We start from the raw sequence: 24,150 nt of genomic DNA on the forward strand, positions 1-24,150 counted from the left end.
GAGAACCATTTTATAATAACACTTTATGTGAAGAAAATATAAAGGTTATACAGCCTTTCATCTATCATGGACATTATATTTTGACTATTAATAGTTTAGAAAGATTCTTTCAGCTTCGTAGCTCATTACTGGTAATGCCATGCAAATACTAAATGCCGCCAAATTTGGAAAAATTTTTTATCAAATTTTTTTTCACATGTGATTTTAAGATTTTGGGCATTTCAAGTTTTCTTGGAAAATGACTAGCCTTAAATTATCTTTGAAATAATGAAACTCATGAACCAGTTTATCTTCGACGTCCCTAAAGTGGTATAATATGATTTTTATGTTATATTCAGTGATGTTAGTAGCTTTTGTCAAACAAGCAAGAAACTTAAATATTTCTCGAATGTATTCAAATAATTAACTCTTCTTCATTGAATAGATTATGAAATAATCCAAGAGCTTTCATTGAAAATATGTCTCTTTATCTAAATTAATTTGCTTGTGATCTGAAAAAAATTGTTACAATTTGTTTCTTTACGCCAGAATAATTTCTGCTGTTTACATTGCTCATATTTATTGCTTTTATTACATTAATTTTTAAAAATTCATACTCATCCAAATGTTTAGTCTATAATTCCTTACTTGTGTTATTGATGCATTCTACAATGTCTTTCCAAATGGCAGTTATAATAGTGTATTCCCAAGTTAACTTTCCCTTACTCAGATCCCCAAAATGCTTATGAGTATTCCAGGGATATACTGACATCAGAAGTGTTAAGAGAGGGGAAATCAGAGTGGAAAAAGAAAGAATTTTTAACCAATTACAATTAAACCAGCTTACTTTTGCCAGGGGTACTCCAAGAACCTCGGAAGAGGGTCTGAGTGAGAAACTCTGAGTGAGAGGTTCTGAAACTTAAGTATAATTTGACTTGCAGTAAATCTATCTGTGTTGATAACTTTCTGTGTAAAATATGAGGCAAAACACACAGCTGCTGAGTGATGAGTAATGAGCAACACAGTAAAGTCTAAGCAAAAATAGTGAGGATTTAGAATAGTATTAGAAGACTTGAGGGCCTGATGTTTAACAATTTGTAAGTAGGTATGAAGACTGAGGGGTTTAAGGGTAATTACAAGTAAATGAGCAGAGGTAAAAGGAGTTAGAGTATAGATACTGCTCCAGGCAGAAATCCTCTATATAGAAACATGCTCTATATAGAAACATCCTAATACACACACACACACACACACACACATACACACACACACACTCACAAATACTAGAACTAATAAATGGGTTCATCAAGGGAACATGCATACATGATCCATATGCAAAAATCAATTTTATGTCTAAATACTAGCAATGATCAATCCCAAAAATAAAATTAAGAAAATAATCCCCCTCATAACCTAACATCAAAAAGAATAAAATATTTAGAAATAAATTTAGTAAAAGAAGTGCGGACTTGTATACTAAAAACAAAACATTTCTCAGAGAACTAAAGCTCTTGATGGAAAGACATACCATGTTCATGAATTTAAAGATTCTATATTTTTAAGATGGCAATTCTCCCCAAATTGATCTAGAGAGTCAAGGCTATACCTATCAAAGTCCTAGCAGGCTATTTTTCAAAAATTAACAAGTTGATCCTAAATTCATTTGAAATGCAAGGAATCCAGAAGAGCCAAAATAATCTTGAAAACAAAGGAATTTAGAGGACTTACATTTCTTGCTTTCAAAATTTACTGAAAATTACAGTATTCTAGAGAGTGTGGTACTGACATAAGAATAGATATATAGATTAATGGAATAGAATACAGAGTCCAGAAATAATTCCCTGTATTCATGGATCATTGATTTTAGGTAAAGGCACCAAGGCCGTTCAATAGGGAAAGAAGTCTTTTTAACAACTGATGCTGGAACAATTGAACATCCACATGAAAAAAGATGAATTTAGATCCTTACCTCACATCATTCATAAAATGGATCATAGATCTAAATATAAGAGGTAAAACTATAAAACTTTTCGAAGAAACTATAGAAGAAAATCTTAAGCAGAGTTGTTAGATAAATTACCAAAATCACAATCCATTAAAGAAAATATTTATAAATTATATTTTATTAAAAATAACAACTTTTGCTCATCAAAAGACAGTTACAAAAATGAAAACATAGCCACAGATGGGGACAAAATATTTGCAAGTCATACTATGAATAAAGAACTTGTACCCAAAACATATAAAGAACTCTTACAATTCTATAAGAAGAAAATAAACCAGTGAAAAAATAGGCAAAATGTTTTAATGGATAGTTCACCAAATAACCATGCAGATGGTTTATAAGCACATGAAAAGTTACTCAACACCATTGGTCATTTGGGATACACAAATCAAAGCCACAGAGCAGTACCATTTCACACCACTAGAATAGCTACAATAAAAAAGACAGATAGGGGCCAGCCTGGCGGCTCAGGCGGTTAGAGCTCCATGCTCCTAACTCCAAAGACTGCCGGTTCGATTCCCACATGGGCCAGTGGGCTCTCAACCACAAGGTTGTCGGTTCACCTCCTCGAGTCCCGCAAGGGATGGTGAGCTCTGCCCCCTGCAACTAAGATTGAACACAGCACCTTGAGCTGAGCTGCCTCCCGGATGGCTCAGTTGGTTGGAGCGCGTCCTCTCAACCACAAGGTTGCCGGTTCGACTCCCACAAGGGATGGTGGGCTGCGCCCCCTGCAACTAGCAACTAGCAACGGTAACTGGACCTGGAGCTGAGCTGCGTCCTCCACAACTAAGACTGAAAGGACAACAACTTGAAGCTGAACAGCACCCTCCACAACTAAGATTGAAAGGACAACAACTTGACTTGGAAAAAAGGCCTGGAAGTACACACAGTTCCCCAATAAAGTCCTGTTCCCCTTCCCCAATAAAATCTTTAAAAAAAAAAGAGAGATAAACATATGGTGATGGAAGGAGAACTGACTCTGGGTGGTGAACATACAATGGGATTTATAGATGATGTAATACAGAATTGTACACCTGAAATCTATGTAATTTTACTAACAATTGTCACCCCAATAAACAACAAAAAAAGACAGATAATAAAAAGTATTGGCAAGAATTCAGAGAAACTAGAATCCTCATGTCTGGTAGGAATATAAAATGATGCAGCCACTTGGAAAATAGTTTAGCAGCTTCTTAAAAAATTTCCATATGATTCAGTAATTCCACACTTAGGGATTTACCCAAAGAAATGAAACCTACATCCACACAAAGACTTGTATGTGAATGTTTATAGCAGCATTATTTATAAGTGCTAAGTGGAAACAATCCAAATGGCCATCAACAGTAAATGGATAAAAAAAATGTGATCTATCCATACAATGGAATACTGTTAAGCAATAAAAAAGAACAAAGTACTCATACATGATACAACATGGATGAACCTCAAAAACATAAGTGACAGAAGCCTGATGTAAAAGACCACAGATCGTATAATTCCATATATCTGAAATGTTCAGAAAAATGCAAATGTATAGAAACAGAAAGGTTAGTGTTGCCTAGGACTTGAGGTGAGAACAGAGTTTAATTGCAAATGGCATGAGGATCTTTGTGGAGTGATTCAAATGTTCTAATATTGCATATGGTAAAGGTTGCACAACTCAGTAGGCTTACTAAAAATCAGTACACTGTCATTTATATTGGGTGGGATTTGTAGCATGTAATTATATCTCAATAAAGCTGTTCAAAAAAAGATGTGAGGCAATTTAACTATGGGGTCAAGGCTAGAAAACAAAGCCCGAAAATGGTTGGGAAAATCGGAAAAAATACTGGAAGCCTTAATGGTGCTGAAGAGTGAAAGTGAGAGAGCGAAGAGGAGAGATTTTGGGGGGTTGACGCTGAAAATTTCAGAGATGACAGTCTAGATTTACAAATAAGAAAAATTAAAGGATAAGTACTTTATATTTCAAATAAGTTATGACAGATTCACAACAGGAATCTTCTAAAAGTAAACACTGATAAACATGGATCGATCTGGAATATTGGATTTATACACTTTACATGAATTGAAGTATACCTATATTCCATAGTGTCTATTTAGCGTCTGTTTTACAGGTCTTCTAAAGTTCATCTCCATTCTCAAAAGACAGAATTCTGAACAGCAGATGTGCTGAGCCAACTAAGGCATACCACACCGACCCCTGGTCACTTCCTTGCAAGAGACCAGTTGGAAATGATGGTCAGGAAAAACACAGAGCATGAAAAACACTTTGCTGGAGGCTAAGTGATTAAGCCCAATTGCAATTAAACAACTGAGAGAATAATTTAAAAAGAGTAATGTGACTCAGAGACATAGTTCATTGATCTATTGAAAGTTCCTTTTGGGCTCCATAAATATACTTATATCTGAGTAGCTAAAGCTCATGCTTCTTCACCACATTAAGAGAGATTATAAGCTCCTTTTCTTTATCTACAGTAATTACTAAATTTTATGTTCTAGTAGATATTTTTTAAATAACCAGTAACGTAGTTTAAAATCAGCTTTAAGTAATGCAACAAAATCACAGAACTGAACAACCTTTGGTTTGATTTTATTTTCACCAGACTCTTTTCCCATGCAATGTACCTAGTAGTGAGAGTATCGAGAAAAACAGTAATTATTTCCATCTATCAAAAAAATAAGTCTAGCAAAACTTTTATTTATACTGTCTAGTTAGATGGTTACTTCCAAAACTGTTTTTAGTATACTTTTTATATAAATCAGATCCCAGAATCCCAATTTGTGATCTTTTAGCTAAAAATAAACAAAATCACAGATCTGTTTAAAACATTTGAAAAAAATAAGCAGTTAAAAGTATACTTCAGAATGATGACAAAATTAGAATATAGAATAAAAATAACAACTAAGCATGTATACGTTTCTTCAAGAATTTAAAATACTACAAATCACATGTAAGATATGAATAATGATAATCGACTGTATCAGTCCATAATATCCTGAAGCAGCATTAATTATTTACTCTAGTCTTGGTCTAACCTTTAAAATTTAGTCAATCCTACCACCCATGATCACATTCATGAATAAAACAAATGGAATCTCCTTAGCAGACATGGGCCAAAGCTATTGCAGGACCAAGTTTAAATACTGATCATCCTGACTAAAATGGAGAGCTGGGTTTGCCTGGGGGGTATCCTGCTAGTTCAATAGCAGATTTCTAGAAGAAGGCAGAGAAGATTTCTGATGACACAAATGGTCATCTGTTTTGTGAATAGACTCATTCATTCATTCAAAGATTATTTATTGAGCATCATTTATGTGCAAGGCATTTATGAAAGGTAAATGGTCAACAGGTAATCACCAGATGGTGCATAAAAACTTATTATCCTGGATAATTTTTTTAACAGAACAATGTTTCTGGCAATAACTAGACTGAAAAAAAGAAAAACAAGCTAACGTTCAAAATATTCAACTGGTATGTTTTTCAGTCACCCTGAATCTGTGTCTATTTGTAACGTTCATTTATCTTATTTCCCTTTTCTAAGGGTTAAAATTTACTCAATTCAAAAAGGAATAATTCTTATTTTCTCAATATATTCTTTTCCATTTTTAGAGTTAGAAAAGAAAATGTACTTCCTAGTTTCTTTAGAACATTGGGTCGTAACTCAAGGTATCATAAACCCTCCAAAAATTATATAAAAGCAGGATTAACACCATTTATATTGAAGATTTCTAAATTTAGGTTTATTACTATCATTTAGAAAGTTTCCCTATTCTATTATTTTGTGTGTGTGTGTTAGGGGATCAAATACACCAAGAAATACTGATCAAGAGGAAAATGTATTAGCTATTGTGCTTTCATTCTAAATGTCACTGCAAAATAAAAACGTGTTTGCCTGATTTAAATTTTATTGGTAAAACTATTCAATTGTGATAATGGTTTAAAAAAAAAAGGTGAAGTTTTTTTTTTTAACCATACCAAACCAAACGTAGAAACTATACTATTAAAATGTGTTTGTATATTTATAAAGTTAGTATTAAATGTATCTTTTCAATATACATAATTTTCAATTCTTTAAGGATAATCTTACCTGAAGACTTGTGATTGTCTCTGTTTAATTTTTAACTCATGTTGCAAATGACTCAGTTCTTTCTGTACTCTCTGAAATTCATTTTGTTGACTTTTTAACTGCATCCTTGCATCTCGAATTCTAAAAACACAAACAAACATCCATTACAAGCCTAAATATTCCCTCATGAGTACTTCCTTAAATTAAAATTTCAATACACTTTTAAGAAAAAATAAACGAAAGAAGAAAACCATGCATCTTTACATATGCTAAATGAACGTACAGAAAACGTATGGAGAACACATAGCAAACAGCCATTACTCCTGGCGAGGTGAGTGGAACTGATGGACAGGGAATTGGCAAAGAATACTGAAGGAAGGCATAACTTTTACTTTCTACCTTTTGTACTGTTTGAATCTTTACAATAAACATGTGTTTTTACTTGAAATTCTAATCTAAATGCAACTAAACAAATACAAATTAAATTTTTATTAAAGACATGCACATAATTTAAAGTGTCAAATATTACTAAAAGTTATAAGAAAAAATAGTAATTGTTTCCCTTTACCCTAATTCCCACTGCCCAAAAAGTTCCTTTAAACTCTGTGTGTGTAGAAAATGTTAAATGAGGGGCTTTACTGCGGAATAATCAGGGGGGGAGCTATCTACTTTGATAGCACCAGGGCCATGTGCCAGAATCAAAACAAGGCAATAATTATAAGTCTCAGGGGAGGTAGTGTGGAAAGAGGTCCTGAAAGCCTAAATGCACCTTTAAAATATTTTTAATGAGTCTTCCTATTTTCAGTCCCACTTTGTACCCTGACAAATATTTCTCTTAGCATACTAACAGAAAAAGAAAATTAGCTAAATGTTATTTTCAGGAGTCATATCCAAAAAAAAAAAAAAAAATTAACAGAGGAATGTAAAAAACAAAAGGTTAGGAAAATATGTGCCAGACAGATGCTTTAAAAACAATAAAAATACATATCAATATTATAACTAGCAAAACATTAAATGTATCAACAACCCTTTCATTTTGATAAAAATTCCAATCTATCAAGAAAAATGATAATCATGAACTTTTATATATACAAAACATACCGTGTTTCCCCGAAAATAAGACCTAACCAGAAAATAAGGCCTAGCATGATTTTTCAGGATGACATCCCCTGAGCATAAGCCCTAATGCATCTTTTGGAGCAAAAATTAATATAAGACCCGGTTTTATTTTCAGGGAAACATGGTAGTTTCAAAATATATAAAGAAAAATCTGTTAGAAATCCAGTGAGAACAAATTAATAATCACAGTGAAAGGTATTATGATATGAAAACTAAGGATTTGAATAAAACAGTTAACAAGCTTGATGTGTAGATATAATTGAAATTTATATCTAATGATCATTTCTTCCAAACACACGATGGTATAATCATAAAAACTGACCATTAATCAGCCACAGTTGAAACTTTAATATATTCTTAAAAAGAAAAAAAACAACAACCCACATACCCACATTTATTGCCCAAAATAAAATTACATGAAAAATTTACAACAAAAAGACAAGTCAAAAAACCTACAAATATGGAAACACACATCTAATAAACCTTGGGCCAAAAAGGATATAAAAATAGAAGTTATAACAATAACAATAGCACAGGATTATCACCCACAAAATAAAAGTGAATGAGTCCATACTGATAGTAATAAATAACTGACTAGATAAATAAATGGGAGACAAGAAACTGCTCTTCCTCACAGAGAAATTTCAACTGATAAATGTAGAAGGAATGAGGGAAAGAGAAAGCCATCTTTAGAAGAGCGCATTAATAACTACTGCAGGCAAAATCTACGGATAGTTGCTTAAAAAGTGGGTGAATGTTGGAGGAGAAACAGAATATTTAAATATTTTCAAAGTATCTACCCCAAAATACTTATTAAAATTTCAAAGGGAAAAATAATAATTTTACAGTGGAAGAACCTGGCAGACACCACCTTAGTCAAGTGATCAAGGCTAAAATCACCTGTAATAAGACATATTGATATCACATGCACTCTGGTATGGTACACCGAGAAGGACACGTCACGCCTGCCAAAAAATGAGTAATCTAATATAATCATGAATAAACATCAGACAAACCCAAATGGAGGGGTATTCTACAAAATAACTGACCAGTCCTCTTCAAAAGCCTTGGGTCATGAAAGACAGAGTGAGAAATCGCCACAGATCAAAGAGAACTAAGAAGATGTGAGCTCTAAATGCAACGTGCGATTCCAGATGGAATCCTGGGCTGGAAAAAAAGACATTAGTAGCAACACTGATTAAATCCCATAAAGCATGTAGGTTAGTTAATAGTATCGTGCCAATGTTAATCTCTTAGTGTTTATAATTGTACCATAATTATGTAAGGTGTTAGTTAACATTAGGGGAAGCTGGGTATATGGGAATTCTCTGTACTAGTTTTATAACTTCCTATATGGCTAAAATCATTTTAAAATAAAAAGTTAAAAAAAAATCTCTTCTACAGATACAATGGATAATACACATATGACAAATGTATCTGTAGTATAAATTATGGTATAAAAAGGTGGGTGCATTTTAAATTTTGGAAGCTATGCAATATTTTAATAGCAGAAATAAAAGGAAATAAACTTCATTCAACGTTAAAGGAACATTAAATAACTTATGTTTCTGTGGAATACTACATAAAAAATAAAATGAATGAAGTAAATCTATGACCTAACATGGAAAGAATACCAAGACCTATCAAGGAAAAAGAAAAGCAAACTGTAATTTTGCTCAATATTAGCTCCCAAACACTCCTAGTAGGAATATAAAATAACACAACTATTTTGAATAAATGGTAGGATGTACTAAACCTGGCCATATGTATGACCCCATGACCCAAAATTTCCATAGCTGGCACGAAGGTCAGACAATTAAGTTCGCGAACTCATCCTAGAAAAAGTGCTACACACCTCACTGCTGAATGTCACTACGATCACTTTCGAAGTACTCCCCTTGGGAAGCTATGCACCGACGCCAGCACCTGGTCCACCCATCAAAGCAATTTTGGAACTCTTTTTCTGGAATGGCCATCAGAGCTGTCATTGTATTACCCTTGATGTCCTGAATGTCATCAAATGTCTTCCTTTCAATATTTCCTTTCTCTTCAGGTAAAGAAAGAAGTCACTGGGGGCCAGATCAGGTGAGTAGGGAGGGTGTTCCAACACAGTTATTTGTTTACTGGCTAAAAACTCCCTCACAGACAGTGCCGTGTGAGCTGGTGCATTGTCGTGATGTGAGAGCCATGAATTGTTGGCGAAAAGTTCAGGTCGTCTAACTTATTCATGCAGCCTTTTCAGCGCTTCCAAATTGGTTAACTGTTTGTCCAGTTGGTACAAATTCATAATGAATAACCCCTCTGATATCAGAAAAGGTTAGCAACAGGGTTGCAACAAGTTCGCAAACTTAACTGCCAGCCCGTAATAAGCATACGCATCTTCACCGAAGACGTACCCAAGCATGTTGATGGCAGCACTGAGTACAATAGCCCCGAGTTGGAAACAGTCCAAACGTCCATCCACAGAACAGATAAACCCACTGTGGTGCATGCATGCCGTGGGAAACTGAACAGCAATAGAAATGAACCAACAGCGGCTACCCACTCGTGGATGCATCTCACAAACATAACGTTGAATGAAGAAAACAGAAAAAAAGAAGATACACCATATAATTCCATTTATATAAAGTTCAAAAACAGGCAGAATTAATCTATGGTGTTATAAGTCAAGATAGTAGTTTCCTTTGGGCAGGTGGCAGTAAGAGAGGTGCAAGAGCTTCCATGCTGATTACATGGGAAATTCACTTGGTGAAATTTCACTTAGCTGTACTTGTCTCATCTGTGCATTTTTCTTTATATACATTATACCTCAATAAAAATTTATTAAAAAATAAAATAAAATTAGAATTTAAAAAACACCGAGGCAGTCTCATTATGTGTATATAAGCACATCCAAGGTTGATAAATGGGGAAAAATACAGAAATGTTAGAAGGAAATTTAAGCTTATAGAGTATCCTGCTGGAGTAAATAAAATTTGTATTAAACATTCCTTAATAAAAGCCCACTCCAATTGTTAAGATTTGCCCAGAAAAGAATTCTAAGCCTGTGTTTTTACAAAACATTTCCTTTGTATAATTTTTTAAAAACATGCCCATTAAAACACTTTCCAAGGTCACTTCTCTTAATATATCCTCAAATGAATGTTACATATAAATACCATCTCCAGCCCTGTAACAATACTCCCTGAGAAGTGAGGTCACATTAGTTCACTGTCCTAGCTATGCTAAGAGCCTACTTTACTTCTTTCAAATCAAACTAATGTGGTTAAAAATGAATGACATACCAGATGGGCACTAATGTTCACTTCTGCTGTACATATTATATCAACTTTATGAAATAAACGACTCACAAAATATTGCAATGCAGCATGTACTGTGCAAGCACACCGTTTTCTCTAACAGTCATAATTCTGCACAGAAGTTGAACACTATGTTGATGTGAGGACATGCTGTTGTCTAGTCAGGGTGTTCCGAAAACAGTGGGGACAACAACATGTTCTAGTGGATAGAGTCCTGTACTGGGAATTAGATGACTTTATTATAACGCTCTTGCCAATGCAACCACGAAAACACCACATTTATTATCCTTGTCTATTTCCCAGTTTATCTCTTAGCCAAGTTGATTAAAATAGATTATGTAAAAATCACAGAGTTGTAAAACACATTTGGGAAAGGTATTATAGTCTCTTCTTAATTATTGTCATTTGGATAATCTATTAATATTACTCATAATGCAAATATTCTAAAATACTGTAAAACCTCCTTTTATCGTCCCTCCACTTTATAATCAAACATTTTAGAAAACACAAGAAAACTGATCACCTCATTGGAGATTTTACCAACTGTAACCTATGCTCTTTTTTGTCCAGCTCCTGGTTCTAAGGATTCACTTATTTTCAGTCTTCCTTTCAAACTGGTTTTGCAGCAATCTAAGGTGACAAGTGGAAGTTCAGGGTCTGAAAAAATGAAGTGAAGGATTTTCAGGATTGTATCCTACCAAGATCTGACAGGAAAAGGCATCTAAATATCAAGGAGAAAAGTAGGGCTGCAACGAAGAAATCAATCAAAACAAGACAGGACTTCAAGAGTTCTTAGGAAACGGATTTCAGAAATTGATGTAATGACTGCCAATTAGAAGTGGTTTCTATACTTCTGTAACTGCACCCTTGGAATTAACCCCTACTTAAATGCATCCAGAAAATTAAGTTACCTTCCAAGAAAATAGAAACTAGGGGGTCGGGAGCCTACATATATAGATAGATAAATCACTTAGGATTCAATAAAACCAGAAGGGAACTCTTATTTTGCAGAAGAAAGTCATAAGCACTTTGTAAAACCCTGGAGGCAGAAACCAAACTTCTTTACCTATCATCAGGAGCTATGGCAATGTCAAAAATGTCAACAGAAGACTAACAGGACCAAATACGTCACGAAAAAAGTGTTAGCAATATTTAACAGTAGTAATATTTAAAACAAAATTATTTATGAATACAAACAATTTCCTCTTGAGTGGTATTCTATTGCCTTTGTTTAGAAGATTAGTGATAGTTACTTGTAACCTTCTACAAAAGTTCTAACTTAGTTACTAAAATATATCCTTTTGTTAAGGTGGTTTTAATTTTATCCCAAAAAGTCATTATCCTGGTAATAAATGTACTCCTTAATAGCTTGATTCCTTCTAAATGGTGCTTGCCCTATAGAGTTAAGAATCAGGAATGGTCTCAAAAGTCTAACAATAATAAGCCACTGTCTTGACTTGGATACCACACATTCATACTCCCTCCTCTCTGCTCTTCCATCTCCTCTCCCTTCTGTTATGGTCTGCCTCTATCTCTCCCCACCCTCCCCCAACAAGGTAGGAGAATGGTACTTTGCATTGGACTGAATCAGCATTGCTTCTTAAATTAACCTCATTTAATTAATCTCATTTGAGCTTTATTCAGTCTTTGATTATTCACTTATTTTCCCCCTGATCTCTTTACTATGTGGAGTCTATTAAAATAATAGATCTTCCTTTGACTAAATATAATACCCTTAAGCTTTACTAGTGCAGAAGCAGAAGTTCAAAATCTTAACCCCGACTTAATAAAAAACAACAACAACACATAATTCTGTATTGTAGGGTTGATGTGTAATTTCACAAAATGAAGGCAAAATGTTTTACTGTATTTTTCTTAAAGGTCAGGAGATAAAAGACAATTTGGAGAAAAACTGAAATCTCCATTGTTTTAAAGTGCTCTTAATAAAATCACATTGTTTAAATAAAACACTGTTTTAAATACTACTACCATCATTTAAAAGTACTCAATAAAAATTACATTATTTATTCCTTACTGCAAGAACTTATGTTTCTTACTTCCCTATTTATTTTCTCCCAGTTCTGGTAACATAGCAGGCATTGATAAATATTCTTCTACTAATTAATTCTAAAAGATGGAAGAAAGCATATAAACTTCTCACATATTCTCTGTTGCTCACGTAGTGGTTACCTACTGTTTTGTTCACCCAGTATAACTCCCTTTTTTTGGACCATCATCAACCCTTTATGCAAGGAATCATTTCTTTGCCACCCCACTCTTACAGCTCCAACCAATCATAGGACTGCCCCAGATCAAACCTCTGTTTCCATGTCCTATGCCAATGCAACCACGAGAACACCACATTTATTACCCTTATCTATTTCCTAGTTTTTCCCAACCCCACTGACTAAACCCCTGCCCCCAATGGATCAGTCAGAGCTCTTCTCTGAGAATTCTTCTTTTTGGAGGACTAGAGAAACAACAGACAGTCCTTCTCAGGTGCCAATAGAAGTTAAGAACTAAAACTTAGGCATTATGGGCAACTGCTTTTCCTTCTAAGTGGAAAAAACAGGCCTCCAGCTTGAGAGAATAAAACTAACATGCAAAGAAAAGCAGAGATGAAAGACAAAAATCAAATCTTAGCGGTGGTCATTTTTATGGATGATGTGGTACAGAATTGTACACCTGAAATCTATGTAATTTTACTAACAAATGTCACCCCAATAAATTTAAAAAAAAGAAACCTGAAAAAAAACAAACATATACTTAAATAAGCAGATGACAATAGGCAATTCAGAGAAAAGAAATATCCTGAGTAAGAAACTGCAAAAAAATTGTACATCACTAAAATCCAGAGAAATGGAAACTGAAACAGTATTTTAATCTCTTAAATTAACAAAGATTTAACAAAAATGAGTTTGTCCAGTATTGGAAAATTACAATGAAATAGTATTCTTTTACATCATTTGTGGGAGTACAAATTTTTATAGACTGTTTTCATAAAGCACTTGGAAACTATGCATTAAGAAGCTTAAAAATATTCATATTCTTTGACCCAAGAATTCCACTGCTGGGATCTAGCCTGAGGAAATAGATCCAAATACAGAAAACTTTTTTGTTTGCTTTGGCTTTGAAGAAAGCCAATCACCACAGTAATTTGCAGTAGCAAAAGTCTGAGAGTAATACAAATGTTCAGTAAGAAAATGGTTAAAGCAATTTACTCAATGCAATAGTAGTCATCAAAAATAATTTTACAGTGGGTAGATAGAACAGAAAAATGCTTACATTATGGTGTTAGATTTTTTAAAACTCAGAATGTCAAATTGCATAATTAAATGTTTTTAAACTCTATAAACAATCAAAATAATTAATGCATTTCTTTAACTATGAAAATTTTGATAATATAAACTGGATATCATTCCATAGGTTAAGAGGGATTATGATTTGCAATCTGAAGACTGGTGTTAGTAAAAAAGTTGATCTCTATAGGTACTAGTAGCCAGAGTGAAGGGACAAAAGCTGTTTGTTGTTCTCCAAATCTAGGAACACACAGCTACTCTGTTTTAAGGGGCTGGCTGCTCAGTTGGCCTTGTCTTCTTTCTTTACTGTTGGTGGTTACGACATGTAGAACAATTTCTAGAAACCCAATTTTATTTAGTGTTAGTCTTACATGCTGTTCAGGATGTCCTTAATGATATTTAGGTATATGTTTGTCCCTTAGCTAAATTACATTTATTTATTATTTTTTTCCTCTAATAGCAAAATATCTTTAAAAGATTATAGAAGAACTTTTATTAAAATTCTTCTAGAAAAAATAACATTTTGATTGTGAAACTCAGTTTCTAAATCTTTTTTAATTGAATAAACTTTTTTTAAAATGTGATTTTTGAGACTCTGGGTAATATAAAGAACACATTTAAAAAGTTAATCAGTTACCTTAGGAAGTAAAATTTAGGGCAATCTTTTTCACCTACTCCACTTTCCAAATATCCCACCATGTACACAGTGAAAATAGGAGACTTAATTTTTGTAAAGAATAGTTAATAGATTAGTAAATAATTTATAATGTTTGAAATAATGAAAATAATAAGTGCATTTGAAACACAATATGAAATGCACCCAAATCATTAGATTTCATTAGTTGTTTTAAACACTGGTCTATACATTTGTTTTTCTTTGAAAAGATTCAAGAGAGCTATATGGACAGTTATAAAATAATGCATAGAACTGTAAGATATCCACAGAATCATTGAAATTTGAGGTTTCCTTTACTTCCCATTTTTAACTTTGAAGCAATAATAACTTTGGTTCAATAAAAGGAAAAGAGAACATGTGACAGTTTTGGGTCACTATTTTTATATTCTGATAAAATTGTAATTACACTAGGGAGAAAAAACAAAAGTAAAAATCATTCACACAATAATATGTATTAGATCCCCACTATGTGCATGATACTATACCTGGAGCCATTAAATTTGGAAATAAAAGAAAATTATCTCAACTGACTCATGGCTAGATGTGGGAGAGTAAAATAAAAAGACAGTTACATTATAGTGCGATAAAGAGGGTAAAGAAAGAAGGCACATGAGAGGGGGCAGAGAAAGGCCGATAACCAACTACTCTTTGTGTGACCTGGAAAGTATTTAGAACTTTCTGATTAGGGAAGCCTCTGGCTGCATCGTAAATGATGTTGAAAACAAGCAAAGAGGGAGGGGAGAGAAAAAGAGGGAGGAGGTTGTCCAGGAGTAATGGGAGGGAAGAAAAGAAAATTTGTTAGAAAGACTTTTATTTTATTTTCAAAATATTTAATAATTAAGGGAAAAATGTGAGTTATTAAGTTACTTCCAAATCAAAGATCATTCAAAGAGTTTCATTGATAATGCAGTGACATTTAAAAATATCTGAACAATCTTTTCGACAAGATATTATATGCTCTTTATTTCGCCACTCAAAGAAAATAAGGAAAAGAAATGTAGTAGTATTTATGCAAAATTTAACTTATTGCTGGATATACTCTAAGAAAATAGTTATCAAATATTCTTCAACTATAAATTATTAAATCACATAAAAACATAATTGTTAAAATATTCTTACAGTTAAGAAACCTATTTTATTTTTGGCCAGTTTTTCTGCTAGCAGTATTTTGCTAAATATTTTCTAACCCAAATCCTGCAATGCCATCAAGAAATGTAATATGACTTTTTTAGATCATCAAATAATGGTTCTGTGGTCTTAAATTAATTTTAAACAGAAATTTACAAGGTTCACACAAACACCTCAGTTATGGGGTTGGCTAGGAACATCGCTATACTAGCTTCTTTGTCGTGTTCAATGACAAATAGAAGCCAGAACTGAGCTGTTATGAAGACTCACCTGACTTCAGCTGTGTGCAGTCTTACATTTCCCTAATTTAGAAGTTGCAAACTGATACCTGAACATGCTTTATTTGACTTGCGGAACGTTTTGTTTTTGTTTTTTTTATTCACTAATACATTTTGTTTTCTCTGATTGATTTAAAATCTTTCCATCTTGCTTGATATTTTTTCCTGCAGCTAAACTAGATAATCTTTTCTCCTAAAAAAATACAGATGTTCTTTCTTATAAATTGCCCTCTCTTATTTTCTTGTCAGCCTGCCTCAAGGAAATCCATGTGTTTAATATACTTGCTCATAGTTTGGCCCATACCAAATGGTTGTTTAATCCAAATATCTGAGCAGCAAACTGAGCTGATCCTTCTCAAGAAAGCATGGTTGAACAGCCAAGACCACTGGGTAGTCGAAGAGAAGACCACACATCCTGAGCTCCCCAGTCTGGAGTTAGGGGAGGACAGCTGGTAACTGCAGTGTTACCAGACATCACTGGTCCTAAACCATTGCTTCTGCCTGCCACTGCCACAAATACAGTAGGAATGCCATCCCCTTCATACTCAGCTTTAATCCTCGGAGTTTCATCTGGTCCTTTATGAGCAGATGTTACCCGAAGTTTACATGGATGCCAAAATTTCCACAAGCCTTCTTGATTTTTTCACAGTGACCGAGATCAGAAGTTGAGCCCATCAATACTACAACCCTGCACTAACTTTCTGGCTTCAGAAGCAACTCTACTCTTTCTGCAACCCACTCAAAATTTTTCTTTACCACCTGGAGCCCTTCAGGAGTTACTTCCTTGAGGTCACGATATGACTCGTGACCTCAAGGTCTTTGTCTTTCTGTTGGCTTCGATCTCCTGATGGCCAGAGTCTCCAGCAATCATTATCAATAACATCAGCAAGAACAATTTCTTTGGAGGTGACATCAATACCAAACTCAATCTTTATGTCAACCAGTGTACAGTTCTGTGGCAACCAGGATTTCTCCAGTATTTCAAAAATAGCCTGTGTAACATGACTCATGATATCCACTTCAGTTTGGCCCATAACAAGTCCAGCAAAGCAAAATTTTGCAGCAATGAGCTGTTCCTCAGACCATTGTGGATCATTATTGGCATCATCCTTGAAAAACAACTCCATTTTAGGTGGGTAAAACTTATATCTTTCCTTGACACCAGGATTTCTTTTGAGAAAACCAGTTGCTATTCTTCTACAAACCCATTCAATTGGAATCATTTCACACTTAGGTGTAATGAAAACTGTCTCCCCACATTTTCTGGTGAAAGCAGTTTTTATACCTGCTTCCTGTAGCAACTGAAAAATACAACTGGTAGTTTTATTTGAGATTGCAGTTTTTCCTTCCGGGTGATTCTTCTGGCTGCATTTCCTGCTGTAATCTGGTCCTTGGACTTCAGGAGGACTTTTCTGGACTATCTAACAATTCATAGATTTCTTTTGTTTTACCTTCATAGAGCTTTTTACCAATGTTCAGTACCTCAGCTGTCACCATTTTCCTTGGTAGGCTGGGGGTAGTGGCTGCACTAGGAAGAGAGGCAGGATTCTGGAAAAGAGGAGTGGTCAGAGGCCTGTTTTTGTTTTTTTAAAATGAGTACCACCTTTTAAAATTTGAGAGCTTTTACATAAAGATCCAGATTCCCTGCTTTATTTTAAAAATCGAGAAATTAAAAAACGATGGGCCCCATGTTCCCCCAAAAAACCGTCTCCTGGAGCAGCTGCCTCCATTAATGAGCAGGCATTTTTCAGTTTACTGTAGTGCATGCTCAGTCAATTCCCACTCACTTATTCCGGACACCTGCTTTACCCAAAGGCATTTGTGTTTGCCATCCCACTTAATTCGAAAATTTGATAGATGGACTTCAGAGGCTTTTATAAATCTGGGTTTTAATGAAAACCCAGCTGAATGAGTGTGGCTACCTCAAATAACTTTTCTCTGAAAATTATGAAGGGTGCTGCCTGCTGCCTGCCATTCACTTGAGCAACTTCTTTTTAGACTAAATAAATTCTATTTTTATTTTGCATAATAAATAAAATACGTATATACAGAGAGAATTATATGTGTGTGTGTGTGTGTGTATATATATGTACATATATATATATACAAAATACAGAACCTGAAACCTCCCAACAGCAAAAAGGCATAACTAGGATTCCGGAGCACCTCGATAACAGAGATTCTCCTATAATATCCTGACCTTATAAGGTTCAAGTATCCCACAAAGGGCTCTATTGACAAACAGAAACCAACTAAAGAAGATCACTTCAAAGGTTTTGGATAACTCCTCCACTGCAAACAGGAAGCTATCATTAACAGGCCCAAGTCACTTCAAACAAGTTGACACCAAATTGGGCTAAATCTTAGCAATAATGCTCTCCACTCAGAGTCTCATCTGAGTCATGTATTTATTCATTCATCAAAGAACTTCAGTTAATGCCAAAGACTGGCTGGTTGGTCAACCAGCACTGAAGGTTAGTGCTCTAAGTGCAGGCACCACAGAATTGTATGTGAAGCACAGAGGAAGACTCCGTCAAGGCCGATGAATGGTAAAGGAGGAGTTAGCATCAGTGTGAGGCAGAGCAGGGCATGATAAGGAAGGAATTCTGGAAGGGTATTGGCCAAAACACAGAGGCTTCAGCGAAGATGGCATTTTCTGGTTAAGCCTTAGTGGTTGACATGAAGTAACAAGAACTGAAGGCAACCTGGAGGTGTGTGAGCCATGGTACAGAATTTGTACTTTTCCCTCAGTGTTATGGGGCCCCTGGAGGGTTTGAAGCAGGAATCATACTTGCATTTTAGAAAAACGGCTCGACCTGAAATTACCTAAGAAACTTCCACCAAGACTTTGGCCCAGGAACATGTGTCACTGAGACCCTCCTCTCCCATCAGTCTATCCTCCTTTAGAATGCTCACCTTATAGCTGCTCTCATTGATAAGAACATCAATTACTTCCCCTCAGCATTGCAGTGCTTAGTCTGCCTCACAGCGATGGCCATATGATTTCCTCACTTAGAGACTCAACCCCCCACCCGCATGCCTTTCTCTTTCTCCCCTCTCTCTTGCTTGGGAGGACAAATTCTGACTTCAGGCCTGAGTTCAACAGCCTCTGTCCAATTGTCTGCGTCAATTCATTCCTGTTGATTTTTCTACCTTCCTTTAATAAATAGGCTTATGTCTTGCTTCCTTATAATCTTGTATTCTGTTGGTAACACCCCCCCGACCCCCCCCCCCACATACACACACCTAATACTAGATCGTTCACATTCTTTTTCCAGGCTAGGACCACAGCCTTGCAATTCAGCTTCTCTAATTGTCGCTGACTGATTAGACTTTTGGATTCTCCAATGTGAGCCCTGTTATCTGCTGGGGCAAATTATTAGTTTTGCCTTGAATATCTCTTGTTAACTACTTTTCCAGACACATCAACTTTCTTGAAAATTCAAGGGGTGTATTGTGGGTGTGGGTGGTAGTGGAAGACTATACCTATACAGCACATAAGGCTGAGGCTATTTTCTTTAGCACCTGTCCTAGCCAACGGATGGATGTGATTCCAGATCCCAGCCCCCTCTAGTAAGCTATGTACTTGTCATAAGAAACGGAGCCATGCTCAGTTCAGTTCAGGAAGGTGACAAGTACAATTTATTCCCACTATTCTCTGAGGATAACTTGGTCCCTCAGATTGATCCTCACCGACACTTCCTCGTATGTCGCATGTTTCTCTCTTAATAACCCTTTAAGACTTGGCTGCCTTCATCCAGATTAAAAAGATGTGTGAGCCCTTCAATTTTTCCCCTCTTAGAAATCAGACAATGTTAAGGCCTGTCTTGTAGTATTAATAATTTATTAAGTATAGAACTGTGTAACCCCAAAAGGTAAATGTATATACTTTTTTGCTTCCCTTTAAGGAATCTTGGCTTTAATTCTAGTTCCCAAAATGAAAATTCTCCTGGAGTGTAATAGTGTGAACGAACACAAAGATGCTTATCCAGCTTGCCATAAATACTTTTGTCCTCTTTGTTAAAAAGAAATATGGCTTTTAGACAATAACGGCCCATATCTAAAGTTGCTGCCCCTTTTGTCATCCACCTTTGTGTCAAAGCAATGCTGGTACAGCGAGACTCTGGGGTAGGCTGATTGTGCCCTCCTAACTAACAGCACAGAGAGGCCTCAGAGTTGCCTGGGGAATACAATGCTATATTACATCACAATTGGACTGGTTCCCAATATACTAACAGGGAATATCTGATAGAACAAAAGGCTGGACTAAAGTTTGTCTGAATTACTTATGATAGAAATATAAATATGATACCTGTTTACAAGCTTAAGAAAAACTACTTACATATGAACTATTTATATTTAGAAATAATTAAAAATTATAACATTAGGTTTGGGGGTTTATTAAAGCGAATCCACTAAGTGTTAAATCACACAATGCTTTTTTTGTCCTGGTTTTATTAATTATATGTACTTACATGAATTAAAACTGAGCATTTATAAAATATGCTATCATTTATTCTATCATTTAGATATCGACTAATTTAGATTGCTTTTGGCAAACAATGTTGAATTGTGAGGTCATATAGTATACATTGAGTCAATTATGTTAAAACTCAGATTTTACTTCTCTTCATTTGGGCATTTAAATAAATGAATTAGTTCAGATGCTACTTTATATGTTGGCATGTTATTGATATTAAAATGGTAATTTTTCAAGATCACATTTTCCTACAGTGAAGAAAACTTTTATAACAATAACAACAAAAATGATAATGAACTCTGCTAAGCACTTACCAAGTGCCAGACGCTCTGCTTAATAATTTATATGAGCTGTCATATTTAAACGTCACAATATTCCTATGAGATAGATCCATTGTCAGCCTCCTTTGACAGATGAGGGAATGGAGAGGCAGAACGGAGAGGCAAGCTGAATGAAGCCATGCAACCAGCTAGTGATGGAGCTGGAATCTGACCCCAAGCAGCCTGACTTATCCTGATACTAATGCACTTGTCTGGTTGGCTGTACTTAGCTCTGACTTTGTACTTTTGATTATTTCTTTGCATATAATTTTAGAGGATGGGGTTTTATTTGCATACTGTACTTTGAATTCTGCCTTGATTAAATTGATACTGAATAGCAATTGACAGGTCAACTGAGGAGTTTGGAATAACATTACCAAGAAAGGGAAGTGAGCAGCAGTTAAAAACCACAATGTTATGCACTGAAGAAACGTTAAGCAGAAGACTAACTTGACACATATATCCAAATATATGTTGTTTTAAAAATCCCCTAGCGAAACCCAGGGGTTCACAGAGGGAAAGAGTTCGGCGGTAATTCTCACAAATCTTTGTTTTCATGGGCATAAAATGTTTTCAGAATCAACCCCAGTTAGTCTCTGTCTTTCAGCGTGGTAAGGATTTGGCATGCTGCTCCTTTCCTCCTGAGAGTGCAATCCGAATGCTTGCCAGAGCGCTTAATATTCTAGCATCCACAGCAAACCGCTTTCATCTCCTTCTAACTGCCTCCAAACTGACTTCAGATTTGGGCAAAAGAGAGAAAGGCACTGAAGGAAACAGACACAGGGGTGATTGTTGTTATTGCTATTTTTTCTCACTTCAACAAACAAAACATGCTTATAATTATGTGAAACATATTCTTTTTTAGTATTATTCTTGCTATCAACCCTAGAAAGCTCTCTAGTTGTAGTCTTCCACAATAGCATAAAATACCAGGCCAATATTATAGTGTAAATGAGCTACTAAATAACTGGCTTCTAACTCATTGACAATTTTGAGTTTTACTTCAATAGCCAACTATTTTTTTTCCTGTCAAAGATGATAGGAAATGGAGAAAATTATATCCTAATTTTCTAGATATAAAGACACGAGTGAATAAAGTATCTAGCCAAAGAAAAGAAGATGAATAAAGAAGTCAATCATTTTGCATTTATAAGAAAATAAACTTCCCTTTTTAGAAAATAAGAGCTATAAAACAGGTTATGCTAACATTAATTTTTCAAAGGCGTAAATGTTAATATGTTTTTCGACTCATATTCTAATTAGTTTTTAAGTTAAAAAATGAAGGAAAGACAGGCTTGTGTTTAGAATGTGATGCTGGTGAGAAAGACCTAAGAACACTAGACAAAGTCGGACATAGAAGAACAATGATGACAAATATTTCAAGGAAATGCTGCTTTTAACAGGCACAGTTTAAAAAATAAAGACAGGCTGAAAGCAAAAGAAAGGGAGCCAGAGAACACAACATGTTTAATTAGTTATCTCTTTCGTCAGATTAACAGCCACTCCAAATACGCTGGACACTCTTAGCACGCATTTCAATCTTTTTCTTTTTGTTTCTCTTTCTGTGCCTTTCCAGAATTTTCTGGCTTAATATCAGAAGAAAGCCATTAGCTCTATCATATAAATTTAGTTATTTTGCAAAAATGAAGTTATTAACCAAAGGATAATGAACACTTAAATCACAGACCACAGTGAGAGAGTGTTGTCGATTTGACATTAGTTCTTTAATTTGAAATGTTCTGCTTCCAGTCTAAGCTTGAATATGAAATGTTTTTTGTTATTAAGATTGGTCATAAATACTACCATGTCTCTCAACTGAACACTTGCTTTTGAACAGAGCAGTTGACCAACTGCTTTGTTTTACTTTTTTGTCCCTTCCCTCTCCCAATTCTCTCTTCATCCTTAACTCTTCTAACATTTTTGGCCATCTCTTAATGCAATCACATTCAACTGGATAGTTTCATTAGACATAGTGAAAAGCTACATGAACTGAGACCACATATTCAACACAATTACATATTGAAACACGTAGATATTTTTCCCTTCCCTGATTATGTCATTCTGTTCACTGCTATCATGACTTTATTTACATGCACCTTAATACAATAATTATGTCCCAATTTAATTTTATAGATAAAATGACACTAAATTAGATCAACACTAGGATTAAAACTCATATGATTTACTATTTGATTGTTCTACCCTGAGCAATTAGTGGGGGATGTTCATCAAGACACCAATAAAGCAGAATGTATACATTGTTCATTCAAATACTTTTCAAAAGAAAATTCAGAATTCAAAGCTACCATTCTGATAGCCACGCAAAATATCTAAAAAAAAATAAAATCCATAAAATGTATGAACATGTTTCTAAATACAAACTCCTATTTAAAAAAAAATCTATTATTTACCAATATAAAATTTGTGGGAAAAAATGTTCTCTATGAAAATAAATGTGATTTTCTTTTACCTTTATCTCATGTACAGTATGAGTCTTTTGAACACAAAGGGTCCTGAAGGGAGAAAAAAAAGCTTTAAAAAAGTTTGTCTGTCAAGCTCACCTACGTAATTATTGACACAACAAAAAATATATAATTATTTAAAAAATGAAATTCTTCTCCTCTGAGCCCTGATTAACTAAAAGCTACTGCCACATTTAAATACGCATTCCCTTCTTCCCAACCACCCTGCCACACTGCACCTCCAACTTGGGCAAGGGAAAGGTTATAAACCGCTTCCGTTTTCCTCTCTCTGTTTCTCCTCCCCTCAGGCACAGTCTCCCACAAGGCGCCGGGGCAGCAGGTGAGATACATCCCTGCTCTTCTGAGAGCAGGCAGTGATGACGAAACCCAGGAGTAATCATACACGGGTGACAAAATTCCATATGGAAATGGATGTCCATGAACCAAAAGATGGAATATAAATTCTAGGAAATTACTGTGATTCGATATTTTACATTATGTTTAAATCATCTATTTTCCAATGTGTCATTGACATTCACCTAAAACCATGTAGAAAGCCAAGCCAGAGTATCTTTCACAGCTCTCTAAGTGTTTATCTGGGTACAAATATTAGAGAATTCAGCACCAGTGAGGATGCTTGCTGAGAACAGAAACTGAAATGCCAGGGGGCATATTAGAAGCCAGTGTCAGTGATGTAATTCATGACAGACAGCCATCTCTAGGCCTGCATGCATTTATCATTAATAGAAAACAGAGGTGGCAGCAAGAGCTATACCGTTCCATTTCTCCACTCTTGACATAGATATCATTTGTAATATACAGCAGTGCATAAGCTTGAGTACCTTCCAGGAGGTGTGTAAACATTCCTATATTATGTACAGTGGTAACATCAAAATGAAATGTCATATGAAAACCTTGGCTTGGTGATGCACTTCATACATTTCAATCACTCAGTAAATTAGCAAATACCTCCCATGCGCCCACTACTGTGCTAGGTCCTATGGGTAATAAGGGAAGATGAAGACAGTCCTGTTCTCAAGG

General features: G+C 35.0%; 1 protein-coding gene and 1 pseudogene across 2 annotated transcripts in view; both read right to left on the reverse strand.

The window, feature by feature from the left end:
* Positions 1-24,150, reverse strand: part of LEKR1 (leucine, glutamate and lysine rich 1) — a 174,620-nt gene that overhangs the window by 99,251 nt on the left and 51,219 nt on the right. The window contains exon 4 of the mRNA XM_081077368.1: positions 6,070-6,189. Within this exon, the coding sequence (XP_080933494.1) occupies positions 6,070-6,189 (120 nt within the window). The remainder of the gene's footprint in view (positions 1-6,069; positions 6,190-24,150) is intronic.
* On the reverse strand, positions 16,065-17,344 carry LOC308487784 (bifunctional phosphoribosylaminoimidazole carboxylase/phosphoribosylaminoimidazole succinocarboxamide synthetase-like; annotated as a pseudogene). The gene has a single exon. The product of its transcript is annotated as a bifunctional phosphoribosylaminoimidazole carboxylase/phosphoribosylaminoimidazole succinocarboxamide synthetase-like (transcript).

Source organism: Rhinolophus hipposideros (assembly GCF_964194185.1).
Source record: "Rhinolophus hipposideros genome assembly, chromosome: 2".
In the NCBI taxonomy this organism is placed as follows: Eukaryota; Metazoa; Chordata; class Mammalia; order Chiroptera; family Rhinolophidae; genus Rhinolophus; species Rhinolophus hipposideros.